This window comes from Onychomys torridus, chromosome 3 (assembly GCF_903995425.1).
Source record: "Onychomys torridus chromosome 3, mOncTor1.1, whole genome shotgun sequence".
Taxonomy (NCBI): domain Eukaryota; kingdom Metazoa; phylum Chordata; class Mammalia; order Rodentia; family Cricetidae; genus Onychomys; species Onychomys torridus.
This window is the reverse complement of record NC_050445.1, coordinates 46,705,110-46,719,618: the sequence shown is the minus strand read 5'-3', so window position 1 is coordinate 46,719,618 and position 14,509 is coordinate 46,705,110. Positions and strand designations below refer to the sequence as shown.

The window sequence follows — 14,509 nt, the reverse complement described above, 5'->3', positions numbered from 1 at the left end:
TTTTTCCACTGAGAATTTTATGTATTGCTATTGCTATATCTTTTCCACTGAACTGAGCTGAGCATCTGGAATATCTCCTGCTACTTCCGATTGGTGATAAGCATCACTCCCACTTCCTTTGGAGGACCAGGTGTGGATATAGCAGCCTCTAACCAGGAATCTGCTAATGTGTGTATCAGATGGAAGTTCCACAGTTACATTCATGCTGACTGCTACTGATACAAGGTGACACCTCTCTGTTCATGACTAACTTCCCCCCTTGTATCTGCAGATGTTACAGTATCAATTACTAAAATTACCTGAGGATTTGAGGAAGTCAAGCTAGGAATCTGTGTGTACTACTTCATGTTTAGTTTTTTTTTTTTTTTTTTTTTTTTTTTTTTTAAGAAATATTTATTATGTATACAGCATTCTGTCTGCATGTACACCTTCAGACCAGAAGAGGGCACCAAATCTCATTGCAGATGGTTGTGAGCCACCATGTGGTTGCTGGGAATTGAACTCAGGACCTCTGGAAGAACACCCAGTGCTCTTAACCGCTGAGCCATCTCTCCAGCCCCCATGTTTAGTCTTTAAGGCTTAGGAGGACTGGGATTAATTTAGTTAACTGAGAAAAGGAGGCCTGAAAGTGCTGGAATGCAACTGGCTGGGGACAGACCACTGACTGGTTGAGCTTATCAAAGAAAGAAAAGCAACAGTAAGGTGGTGAGGACGAGGGAATACAAACTTTCTGTGAGAGGCACATCACTCCTGCTTCATGTCCTGGTGAGCACACAGATCCTTCCAGGGAGGCATGTTCCCCAAGTCCTGCCTGGCTTTCCCTCTGATGTTAGCTCTGAATGTTAGGGTGACCTTATCTAAATAATAAATAACACCAGAGGCATATATGTTAAAGGAGAGGGAGCAAAATGTCAGGGCCACTGAACTGCTGCTGTAACTTTGGACCTCATTACTGACTTTCCAAAGATGGGATCAGAACCTGCAGGGGGAAGCCTGGGGGCTGGCAGCAACATTAGTCCCAGATGTATATTTATTTATATGTGTGTGTGTGTGTGTGTGTGTGTGTGTGTGTGTGTGTGTGTGTATGCATATATTTGTGGGTACTGTATGATAGCCTCTGGTACGTTCCTTCTTAGGAATTGCCTGCCTGTCTCTCTGAGTCAGAGTGAGTCACTACCACTCTACATGGATGGGCTTTTCATGTGGCTCTGAGAAGGAAAACTCAGGAATTCATGCTTGCATGGCAAGGGGTTCTTGCCTCTGATCTCAGATATTTCAAATATGCCTTATATCACAAAGCATGCTAATAAATACTTGGCTCTTCAGGATAACCCTGCAATGCTAGTATCCTTAATTCAAAGGAAAGAAGATGGAAGCCACCGGTGAGTCGGCTGACAGTGGACTAAGGAGGGACCTGAACCTGGATACTGGACTTGATGTCATGGGTGCAGAGATAATCTTAAGCCACATTTGGGGAGCTTTAAAGTGAGTCTTTCTATCTTTAGATAGAGCGTTTAAAAGGGTTGCTACTGAAGAAAACACCGATACTGAACTGGCCATCTTGTCTCTTCCGTTAGGTTCCTTTCAAGATAAACACCACACTCCTCTCTCTCCTCCTCTCTCTCCTCCACTTTCATCCTCACGAGCTACTATTTCGAAGTCCCTTGGATGCAACCCTTAACTACTCTGGCAGCTTTCTACAGGAGAAGTTAAAAGGATGTGCTGTTTTTAAATGTTTTATGTGATTTGTTCACAGCAATACAGACACAATCAATAAATGCTGATTTTACAGAATGTAGTCATTAGATTTTATTTTACAGTCAATGGTCATGCATGATAATAACTAATATTTACCGAGTACTAACTGTACTCTAGGAAGCCTGGAAAGTGCTTATTCACAATAAACCTGTAAAAGGCATCATTATATTTTCATTTAATAGACAAAGAAATTGGTGCCCAAGGTCACACTGGTATTATAAGGAAAGTGATGGAGGGGGAATTCAAGCACAGGCACCCTGCTCCCCAAGGAGCCATACTATGTTTAAAAAACAATACCCCACATTATTGTCTCAAGTGATACTTTACTCAGGTTTTTGTCCATTTATCTTAATTCCGTGTGTACGATGTGTGTCCTGAGTATGAGTGGAGCCTGTGTAAGAGAACAGCGGTGGCCTGGTTTTCATCTTCTGCCTTCTTTGAGGCAGGCTCTCTCTTTTGGTGCTCACCGCTGCGTATGCCAGGCCAGCTGGCCCATATTCTCCTGGGGTTTCTCATCTCCCTGTCTCCCATCTCACTGGAGGAATGCTGAAATTTCAGACACAAGTCATTATGTGATGTTTCAGACACAGGCTTTCTGTGGGTTCTGGGGATCTGAACTGAACCCAAGTCCCCACACTTGAGAAATAAGTGCTTTTACCTACAGAACCATCTCCCCAGCATCCCATTCCATTTTATTTTTTATTACATCTTAGGTTTTTTTTTTCTTTTCTTTTGTGTATGTGTGTGTGTGTGTGTGTGTGTGTGTGTGTGTGTGTGTGTATAAGTGTGGGGTGTGTGCAATGCATGTGTAGAGGTCAGAGTACAAATTTTGGGAGTTGGTTCTCTCAGGTCATCAGACTTGGTACCAGCTGTCTTTAGCCAGCAAGTCACCTTGTTGCCATTCCTCCCTTTCAGAACATACAGTGCTTTTAGCTACATCTTACCTGTGCCATGGATTGGCATACTTTTTATTCTTAAATACTTTATTTTTATCTTTGTGTGTGTGTGTGTGAGAGAGAGAGAGAGAGAGAGATTGAACAGAAGCCATGGGAGGACAGAGGTGTCAGAGTCCCTGGAGCTGGGGTTATAGGCAGTTGGGAGTCACCTGACAGGGAAGCTGGGAAGTGATCCTGGATCCTCTACAGAAGTAATACATGCTGTCAGTTGCTGCAGCAGCTCTCCTACCCCAGATGGGCAACTTCCAAAACTGTTGTTAATTTTAGAACATATGTAAGTTCATTCAGTGTTACCAAGCTTTTGGTTTTGGACTAGTATTCCTGTTCATAGAGCCAATGTGAACTGTCTCCTCTCGGTCCTGCACTTAACATGCTGGCTGTCTCTCACATCTATATTCCTTTCACTCTGTAGCCTTGGCTGGCCTGGGACTTGTCTAGATCAGACTTGCTTTCAGTTCATAGATCCACCCGTCTCTACCTGAGTGCTGGGATTAAAGGCATGTACCGCCATGTCTGGCCAAGCAATTTCTTACTATTTTTTACTCATCCTCAATTGTGGGGTAATTTCAAGTGAGCAGCTCTTGGGAGCATGAATATTCCTACCCCTTTTAGAATATACATATTTAATTTCATAGGTAATTTTTAATTTTATACTGGATCAGTGATTTCATTGATTTGTTTTTTAAAACAATTTCCAACAAGTGATCATACTGTGAGATGGTATTATTCCTTCCACAGACTGTTCTTTCCTAGCACCTGTCTCATCATCCCACGAGGGACATCTTGGGATCTGCTTTCTCTTGGAAGGACTTAAACAGATATTCAGAATCCAAAGCGTAGAAGCTTGTCACAGGACTAATGTAAGTCACATAACTCCTTTGCCCATTTTATAGAAGACTAAACTGAGGTCACCTAAGTAAAAGCCCCAGGCCATACAGTTATTCCAATTGTCCAAGGCCCCATAAAATGAATGAAAACCCAGCCATCACTAAATCCTAGGCCAGTGACCCTCTGTGTGAAAAGGATTAATTAATTGTGTGTGCCATTAGGTGTGTGCATGCGTGCGCGTGTGGCATGTGTGTGTGTGTGTGTGTGTGTGTGTGTGTGTGTGTGTGTGTGTGTATGTGTGCGCGCGCGCGTGTGTATGTGTCTTTGTGTGTAGGTCAGAGGACAACTTGAGGGGGTCAGTTCTTCCCTTCTACCGTGTAGTTTCAGTTATTGGATTCAGGATTTTAGGGTTCGTAGCAAGTGTCTTTACTCAAGGAGCCATCTTTCCAGCCCCACTTCTCAATTTTTTAAAGTTCAAATTATCAATTCTTCTCATAGAGTACTTTTTTTTGGTGTTGTATCTAAATGCTCATCATTAAACCCAAGGCCCTCTATATTTTCATTTACATTTTCCTTTAGAAGATGTATTCTTTTGTACTTTGCATATGGTTCTATGATGTCTCAATTTTTATAAATATAGAGCCAGTACCCTCCTTTATCTATGAATTTTCCTTAAAAGCCCAGTTCAGACAGATATATTTGGGGAGCATTAACATAAACAATAACAACTAGCAAGACCTATTCATAGTTTTAAAGTGAACAGGCATTAGCAACAGAACCACAAGGTCCAGATCTGAGCGGAAAACTCATACACTGGTAATCTGCACTGGCCAGGACACTTCTATGGGACAGTTAACTGCTCCAGGGGATAACTTGATTGAGTTGTGGCCGTGGCACTTGCAATGCATCTAAGCAGTGACAGGAATGATGAAGAGCCTGGGAATGGGCACCACAGTGTTGTTCATGTTGGCATGTTTGTATGCTGTCTCACTCTCAAACTCTCAACAGCTGGAGGTACGGGATGCACAGTTTCATTAAGAATGCCACATGGTCTGGAACACATTAAACATAGGTTCCGTGAAGACTTAAGGGTATCTTATCTAAAGAATAAGCGTTGTTCTGCTAAGACATGCCTTTGAATAGCCCCACAGCTCTTGGGGAGATGAATCATGATAAAGATCATCATATATTTGAAGGATTACCCTGCTGAAGAAAGAACCCGGATTAGCAGGCAGAACTTACAGATGTGCAGAAGATCAGTTTATCATACTGAAGAGCAAGTTGCCTAATGGCCAGTTCATGATCACTGAAATAAGTAAATAGAGCTTGGAGCATCTTTAAGAAGGATGTCAAAGGATAATCTTTATGCATTGAGGAGAGTGGATGAAGCACTTTCTGCTTCTCTCAACTAACATTTTATGGCCTATAGAAGATCTAGTTCATAGTCAAATCGAGAGCTTCAAAAGCTCCAGAGATGTAAGTAATTATGGTAGCCTCCCTATTCTATCTAAGTTCAAGATAAAACCTATCATAAGATACATAAGTGATCCAACAAAGTAACATGTACATGATGGCTTGTCTTTCTGAAGACATAAAATATAAAAACCATCCCCTCAGTTCTCCCATTCTGTCCCCCATGCATGTATTTAAATCCATTTATTTCTCAGCACTGACTCTAAGTACAAGACAGACAGGGTGCAGAGAGTTCTTTGGGGTCATTCTTTAAGTAAAATGTTCCAAAGAAACCCTGACGAATGGCAGAAACACCCAGGGCCTTTTAATTTATAATGCCCTCTTTTTTTTTTTTTTTTTTTTAAAGATTTATTTATTTATTATGTATACAGTGTTCTGCCTGCATGTATGCCTGCAAACCAGAAGAGGGCACCAGATCTCATTACAGATGGTTGTGAGCCACCATGTGGCTGCTGGGAATTGAACTCAGGACCTCTGGAAGAGCAGTCAATGCTCTTAACCACTGAGCCACCTCTCCAGCCCTTGTAATGTCCTCTTACGGATACTGCATCAGTCATGATGGTGAGAAAAAGCAGGCAGCCTTAAGAGGATTCTCAGCAGCCACACTGCTCACATTCACAATGCCCCAGCGCTGATGCTCAAACACAAAGAGGCGAGTTACAGTCCAGCAACCTGTTGTGTTTAAGGATATTCACCATACTCTAATTGTGAGGAAATTGGTAACATATGCTCAAGTACATAATCAGATCAGTTTGGCGTTGGTAATCTATAAACCACATATTTGAACGTGATACTAATAGAATTTAAAGCCCAAATTAATTCAGTACGGCTTCAAACTATTGTACTAAATTGGTTTATGCATTTATCTTATCCCATGATTTCCACTCTTGGTATCTTAATTTTTGAACAAATTTATAGTCCATGTATTACTTCCAAAGAAGTCTTTGAAAAACGAAATGTTTAAACAAGTGACTATTGATTTGCCACCTTTGTGTTTATAAATTGGGTTCATTGGCTTACTGGTGAACATTTATTGCTACTTTAATTCTTACTAGAAACTTGTTAGAGCCTTCATATCATGAGTAAGAAGAGTACTGTTTTATGTGGTGTTAGGCATTCTCTGTTCCACCCCGGAAGGCTGTGAGCTAGCTCCCTTTGGAGCTCTAATGTCATGTTTCCGTGATGTACTAACTTTTTTTGACAGCTCCCAAGTTACAGGAGAAAAAGTAAAATATGCTGAAATGATGTTGCCAAGCTTTACTATGAGGGTTAGGGTTTGCTTAAGGAAAGGAAACTACTCCCCAAGGGATGGTACTGGTTTAAAGAATTGAAGTCAACCAGCAATGAATCATAATTACAAGGGGCTGGGGAAAGAAGGAAGGGAAGGATGGAGGGATGGATGCATGGAAGGAAAGAGAGAGGGAGAGAAGGAACACATTAAAAAATACTCACAGGGACGTCAACATATTTTGCAGCTGCTTTCACCTTAAAGGAGAAAGGAAAAGAGAACCATGAGAATTCTTAGCTGATACATAAGTACTGTGGTAACTATTAAAAGATAACACATGAGAACTCATTGAGATACTCACAGTGAATGACAGAATGGATGAAAAGAAAGTGCCTTCGTCATACCTAGACAGCTTGGACAGCACTCCTTCCAACACCGAAACAAACTGCAACAGAGTTCGTGGTCAGTGGTGAGAATGAGTACAAGAGCAGAGCACACAGTCCACCAACCGACCTTTGCTAAGACACACACACAATCCCACAACAAATAAACTGACAGCCGAGTTCAGGCAAACTTGTAACGTTTGTTCTATTATTCTGAACGTAAGTGCCAAGATCCTTTCCCACTGCTGAGAACAATACATTACTTTCTAGAAATAAAAGTGTGGATGGAGCAGAACAGCACACTTGGCCTGGCATAGCTATGAATGTACTCAAATTATAAATTTACTGAAAACATTGCATTGCTTCTTTTGTGTGACTGAGCCATTCCTGATGATCAGTTTTGTAGATGTCAATGTCATCTCACAGTATCACTTTCTCTCCCTCCATCTCCCCTCTGATATCTTTAACAAGCATTTACCAGACAGTTCTAATTGCAACAGCAAAGAACACAGACACAAACACAGACAGACAGACACAGACAGACAGACAGACAGACAGACACACACACACACACACACACACACACAGACACAGACACAGACACACACACACACAATTGTGTGTTGGACACTGCTGCATGTGGCTCAAGAAAGTCCTTCATTCAGTGTGGCCCAGAGAAACCAAAAGGCTGAACACCCCTGATTTAAACCATTAATAAGTAAGAATCATTTACAACTTTAATATAGACACTTATAAACAATGACAACCTAAACCTAACTATCTATCATGTATAACTTGCCTGGAGATCAATTTTTTTCTACATATAAAGAGGGGACTGACCATGTGAAGACTGGGCAATAGAGGACAGGTGCAACACTCATGGCTTTTACAATACTGGGAGAAATCTGACACTCTTTAATAAGCATTTATCCAACAGTCCTAATTGTGACACTCAAGGATCATCTCTGCTTTCCGAGGATCAGTACAATGCAGACATCATTTGCTCTATACATGTGGGTGTTGGAGCAGGGAAGGAGTGAAATTCAAATTACTTCAGAAATGTTTTATATATAGAAAACTTTTCTTTTTCCTCTCCTCTTCCTCCTCCCTTGCTTTGAGATGTTCTGTATATCCTGAATGTGTTGCTCTGATTGGTTAATAAATAAAGTGCTGATTGGCCGGTGGCCAGGTAGGAACTATAGGCAGGACAAAGAGAGAGAATTCTGGGAACAGGAGGGCTGAGGGGGAGATGCTAGCTTGCCATCCAGGGAGCAGCATGTAAAGGCAACAGGTAAAGCCATGGAACATGTGGTGATTTACAGATTAATAGATATGAGTTAATTTAAGATATAAGAACTGGATAGCAAGGAGCCTGCCATGGCCATACAGTTTATAAGTAATATAAGCTTGTAAGTGATTATTTTATAAGTAGGCTGCAGGACTGTGGGGGATTGGCAAGACCTGGAGAGAAACTCTCCAGCTACATTCTCTCCTTCCCCACTTCTCTGTTTATATGACAGGGTGTTGTGTGTCTCATTCTGGTCTTGGACTCCCTATGTTGTCAAGACTCTGAACTTCTGATACACCAACTTGCACCTTTTGAGTCTGGGAGTACAGGCATGCACCACCATGCCCACTTTATTTGATGCTGAGGATCAAAATCCAGACTTTGTGCATGCTAGGTAAGCAAGCATTCTACCAATGTAAGCTATATCCCTAGCCTGCATATATATCTATATCTATATCTGTATCTATATATGTGTGTATGTATATATATGTATGTATACACACACACACAGACACACACAGACACATACAGACACATATATTTACTGCTATTTATTCTGAGTCTCACTATGTAGTCTTCACTGGCCTGGAACTCACTATGTAGATCAGGCTAGCCCCAAGCTCATAGAGATCTAGCTGTCTCTGCCTTGAAAGTGCTGGGATTAAAGGCATGTCATTACATCCAGCCCTAAAACTATATACATATGCATGTATTATTTTTATTTGTATGTAAATAAATACATTATTTATTGGTGTGTGTGTGTGTGTGTGTGTGTGTGTATGTCACAGTATGTACATGGATGTCAGAGGAAAATTGTTTCTCTCCATTTATCACATGGGTCCCATTCAGGATTCAATTCAGGTCATCAGACTTGGCTGCAAGCACCCCAACTTGCTGAGCCATCTCACTGGACAATTTTATATTTCTATAATATGAAAAAAGTATTTAGAAATATAAAATCAGAAACTCGTATTTGATTGAATGAAAATGTATATCTGACATAAGGACCAGTGGACAAATATGTACTAAGTACATATTACCCTGCTTCTTTATTCTGTATATCTAAAATAATATGTACTATTGACAAATTACACACTCCCAAAGGGAAAATCCTGACAAGGTTTTTTAAATATGAAAAGGGAAATTAACGAAGGCTGGTTTTTGTTCACATAGCCGCTTCTTCAACAAAGTGATAATAGTTCTAGGGACATGGCTTATTAGTCTCTGGTGGCCACAGAACTCACTGGGAGCACAGGAGATGATCTGCCTCTATGGCTGATCAATTACTGCAAAATAGTTTATGCAAAAGAAACAAAAACTTCCCTATAGGCTTCTTCACCACATCATTTGCGATATGATGTAAGAACGCAGAAACACAACCATGCAAACTGCAGACTAAAGTTGTAATTCTCAAGGAGAATTACATTCCGTTGGGTAGCTCTTTGGGGTTCTAAACAGTGGAAACCACAAAATTAACAATTTGCTCAGGACTCAAAAATCTACCTACTACTTTCTTCCTGCCCACTAAGCTTTCTTACCAAGCACAACTGACTGCCTAGCTCAACTTAATGTGGTTTGCCAAGACCCAGAAGATCAATTCTCCAGGGCTCTGTCAGACCAGGGGAAGGGAATTCCAGACTTAATGGCCCTCTGTGGAAAATGCCTCATCTCTTACAGCTCAAATCTTGAGAGCAAGTGTGTGCCAGGTGATCTTATTTGCTATGAGGACAGATGACTACTGTGGTTACCTGACAACCTGAGGCATCAAAGGCACAGCTCATGTTTAGTCACTCTGCTAACACAGGTGAATAGTGCTCAGGGCAGGGTAAAGTAGAGGTACAAATCCTCCGGGCAGATGTAGAAGATGAGGAGTCAAGTTGGCGCTCTGCTGCTCTCTGGATATTGGGTCATTTGCTTCTCTTGCCCCGTGGGGAAGATGAAGCTACTCAGCTCACCTGACTCGGATAGCATGAAGAACTCTGGAGGTCATTACTATGAAAAGATTGAAAATAGCAAACACGAAAGAAATAGAAAGAAGGAACATGTCTGGTGTGATTAGTTATAGTCATGATTTTTCTGAATATCTAAATATGTTAAGTCACAAGTTAAGGAGGATAGTTCAGGGACCAGGAGTAATGAGTTTGGCTCACAGACAGCAGGTCTGAGTCAGTACAATCTATGGAGGTGTCTAGAGGTGGGTGGAGTGGAGGCTGTCAGACCACTTTGACCCTGCCTGCTTTGAGCACACTTGGTGGAGAGCAGAGCAGAAAGGCCTTGAAGACGGACGGTCTGTCCTAGAGCCCAAGTTCTTCACCATCATGCCACAGAACTGAGAAAACTGAGATAATCAGGTAAGACTTGTGCCCAAAGCTCCTAAGAAAGTGCTTGATGAATGTTACTATGTTATAATTATCATTAAACAACTAAGACAGAAAAGACAAGCATGAAAGAGATCTAGGCCTCCTCTCAGGAATATGCGAAGTTGTGGGAGAAAAAGACATGGACATAAATGAGCATGGTGTGAGCCAGATGGGGCTTATGTAGCTGGACACACAGTACACCGAAACTGGAAGAGAGAAAGAATGATTTCGAAGGATTTACAGTTAAAAAAAAGTAGATAACCCCCCTGGAGGAAAAAAAAGTAGATAACCCCCCTGGAGGTTTGGACTGCAAGACGGCAGAAACAGCTGAGGAGATGACACTTAGGAAGCTTCTTAGATAGGCATTGATAATTTCCCTACTGAGATACCTGGTAGCCTGTCCTGTCTTCTCTGGATACACAGCACTGCTGGACTATGTTTTAGAGTAAACCTTATGCTACACACAGCATTCTTTGCGTGGATTTCAACAACAGCAGGAAGCCTCTGTTTGGGTTCCTCCCTGTCCCAAATGGTCCCCAGGGAGGCACAAACACAGGAGAGACTCTAAGGGCTTACCAAGATTGCACCCCTGGGATCAACCAAGTGAGCCCCAGTTCCTACAGGAAGGTTTTCTTTGTAGGATTGTTGTTGAGGCCCTCATGATGAAAAAGCTACCTTCCAAGTCAGACTTTATTAAAATCACGATTAGTGATGGCATATTTTCCATTTGGCTTTTAATTGCACAAAACAGCAAGAATCCAAAGAAATCCAGCTAAATGCTGAGCTTCCTTGCTGCATCTTTAACTGCTTCCTGTGAACTTTCTCCATACAGCTCTGGGAGATTATAAATACTTATGGCTTTGCCTTGTGATTTCTGCTCTCCTGAGGGTGTTGGGTTGGAATGAAACACTGCAATTTCTTTGTTTCCCTGTTCTTTATCGTTCATGTCATGCACTGGGTTTGTTTGAGTAACATTTAACACTTGGAGTCTGTCTGGATAATTACTGCCTTTGCCTCATGATATGTACTCTCAAGGAAATGTACGATGAAAGCACTCTGAAGTGACTGGTGAGATAAAACATGAGGAGCACCACAAGGCACAGTGGTTTAAATAGCATGCTGAACTACGAGAGGATATAAGAAGCATCGCAACAGGCTGTGTGATTCATATATTTGTAGCAGGATGTAAAAAACATAAATTCTGAGAAGTGGTGGGGACTACAGATTGCTGGGTTCTTCACAGGGCTACTGCCTTGTCAGCCATGAAGTAAATAAGGGACAGTGACATCATTTCCAGTGCAAATTTTAAATTTCCCCACAGAAAGGACAGCATTCATAAGAAGACTGATCACACACACAAAAAAGCATGTTATTGTGGGTAAAAGCAAGGGAGAATCAGGATGTTGATTAGCAGAAGCTTTGTGGTTAAGATCAGGGCTAACTAGTATTAAAATTTCACACACAACCAGATAATCAGAGCCTGAAAGAAAATTGGTTTTCTTCCCTCAACAGAATGTCACTAATACGATGGCTCTTTCTCTCCTCTTTCTCCAACTGTGAACCAGTTCCCCAGTGCTTTGCTGTGACCCTGAAAACATCTTTCTAGATCACAGACATCTGTGTGAAGGATGGGTAGTGCTTGACAGTATGGATTTCTTTGTAAAGTATCTTGTCCTGCAAGAATCTCTAAGACAGTTCCCAAAACACCACACCTGGCCCTGTGTTTCCTCACTTTTCCTTCCTCCTTGGTTCTCTCCAGTACAGTGTCCTGCTGTGGTTCCCACCTCCCTGCGAACAGACCTTAACAGCTTTTGCCATACCTTTTAAGCACATAACTAGATTTAACCAGGTACCTTCTGCATATATATGGCCTTAATCCAAAGAAGTATATTTAGTCAAAATAATTTTATCAGGCTGAGTTAGCAAGATATTATCATCATATCAAGGCAGTCAGGTGACATTTACTCTCTGTTCACCTTATTACTCAGAGAAATTCAGGATAAAGCATTCTATGTTCTTTGAAAGAACATGTGTACCCACACATTACTTTATGAATCTCCATATATCTAGATAATCAGTAAGAAAGTATTTCCAATATCCCCTTCTTCTTTTTTCCTTTTCAACAACATTTGGAGATCAAGGAAGTTGAGCATTCTTATGATACTCTTTTAGTTCATACCCAGACAAACATATATCCCTCAGTGATGGGGATGTATCCTGACAGTTGTTCATTTTCTTATTCTGGGCTCTCTTAATTCTTTGTACTGACCAACTCCCCCTAGTTTTTCTTTGGCATCCTCATCACTACATACAATGAATTCCATCTTCATCTCTCAACTTACAGATAGCTTCCTTACCACCTCCATCTACCTGTCAAAACCAGTCTTGTGGCACGCATGCCTGTGTGGAACTAACATCAAATAAGCGTGGATTTGGGCTGGCTGGTACAACCCATATACAAGGAAGATAGCTCTAGAGTGTGGAGTGACCACTCTTTCCCTCTGTGATCTTCTTGAATTCTGTAGGGTGCTGTAGGAAGGTTACAAGCTTAGGGGCCAGCAGGGTTCTACTAGTTTGGAACTTGTGACCTCAATTGTCTATTTTCTCATTTGTGAAGGGGGGGGGACTGTAATGTGGGCATCAGGTCCACCTTGGGAGATGGGGCCACACAGGCGGGGCTCCAGACCTTTCTCTCAGTCAGAGCAGGTTAACTTCAGTGAGTGTTAACGTTTTATTTTTCTTACTATCCAAAACCTTAGGCAACTTAGTTTTTAACACAAGGTGGCAATAAATACAGTATTTAGTATTAGATTTAGATTTAGCATTCTATCTACCATTTTTCCCCTTGGTAAAAATGCTCTCAGTTCCCTTCGGCTGGGAGCACCTCTGTGTCATCCCTCTGCTTTCCACTTCCTGGGGACTTCAGCTACAGCACTGTAGGCCTGGAAGTAACAGCTACTGAGGGTGCATCATTTCAAATTATCACATTGATAATTTCTTCCCACACACTTCCTCTCCCCTACCCCCCTATATCCAAGGATCTCTACTGGCATCTCCCTTGGATATCTCAAACTTAATCATACTGTGACCCAAAATGTCATCATGATCTTTCTCTCCAAGTCTGTTTCTCTTTGCAGGGCACCTAAATCACTGAACGACACTTGATTCTTTTCTGTGATTCATGTCATAAACCTAAGGGTAGCCCTTAATGTTTCCTGCCCTTGTATTGTACAAAACCCTGCTCATGGTACATCTTAAATGCTTGGGATTCGTTTCCCAAAGGTCAAAGGAAAAGCCTTCTGTGAAGTCTGTTTGCTATCGGCCATCCGATGAATCTTCTAATATAGAGCTGGTTAGTTCTTCACCCCGCCTTGCACCTCTCCCATCTTCTCAGGGACTTCCTACTGCTCTTGGGATCAAGGCTCAAAACTCCTTAGCACATCCTATCAGCTCCTCCTCACCTCTTTCAGCTTCACTTTACACCAGGCCCCAGTGCCTGCAGCGACTTCTACCTAACTGCTATGTCCCTCTTTTTCTGGTTGACTCTTTCATTGTTTAGAATTCAGCTTCTGTTTGAGAAAACTTACGCTGTCCTCCAAGTGCATGAGTCACTATGCCATAGGATTTGTGATACACAATGCACTTGTCTGGATGTAATGTTTGTTAGCTTGTTTCTCTCCAGAGACCAGAAAACTCCCCAAAGAGTAGGACCTTGACTGTTTTGCTAGCACTGTATCCCTGGCATTGAGCACACTGCCTGGCACACAGCTGCATCTTGAACATCTGTGATTCCCCAGGACCATGAATTTCAATTTTTGTGTGTGTGTATGTCTTGTCCCTTTCCACTAGAATCTTTTAAAACAATATGTAATCTCATGAGAAGCAATTTTTTTTTTTTAAATGTTCCACGTAACAGGCAGAACTGACTCAGGGTACTGACACTGAAGTAGGTTTGTTTACTATCTTCCAGATGTACTTTCATCTTCTTTTAATACTAGTCACTCAACAAACATCGTTGCATGAGACGCCCTCTACATAGCATGAAGTATAATGGAGAAAGAGAATGAGATTCTTGATTGTGAGAGACAGAGAGACTCACATGTGAACACATGGTAAGTGATGGAGGAAGGTTTGGATGACAAATTAAATTTGCCTAGAAGGCTTCTAGGAAGGAAATCAGAGACTATTTCAGTGGAGTGAGGAGAGGGAAGGAAGGAAGAGCATGTGAGTCATGA

The 14,509-nt window shown here is 41.6% G+C and overlaps 1 protein-coding gene across 12 annotated transcripts in view; it reads right to left on the bottom strand.

Moving 5' to 3' along the window:
* Positions 1–14,509, bottom strand: part of Cadps2 (calcium dependent secretion activator 2) — a 542,247-nt gene that overhangs the window by 31,264 nt on the left and 496,474 nt on the right. For all 12 annotated transcript variants that reach the window (XM_036180978.1, XM_036180981.1, XM_036180972.1 and 9 more), the window contains 2 exons: positions 6,605–6,688; positions 6,468–6,500 (listed from right to left, as the gene is read on the bottom strand). In XM_036180978.1, coding sequence (XP_036036871.1) covers positions 6,468–6,500; positions 6,605–6,688 — 117 coding nt within the window. The remainder of the gene's footprint in view (positions 1–6,467; positions 6,501–6,604; positions 6,689–14,509) is intronic.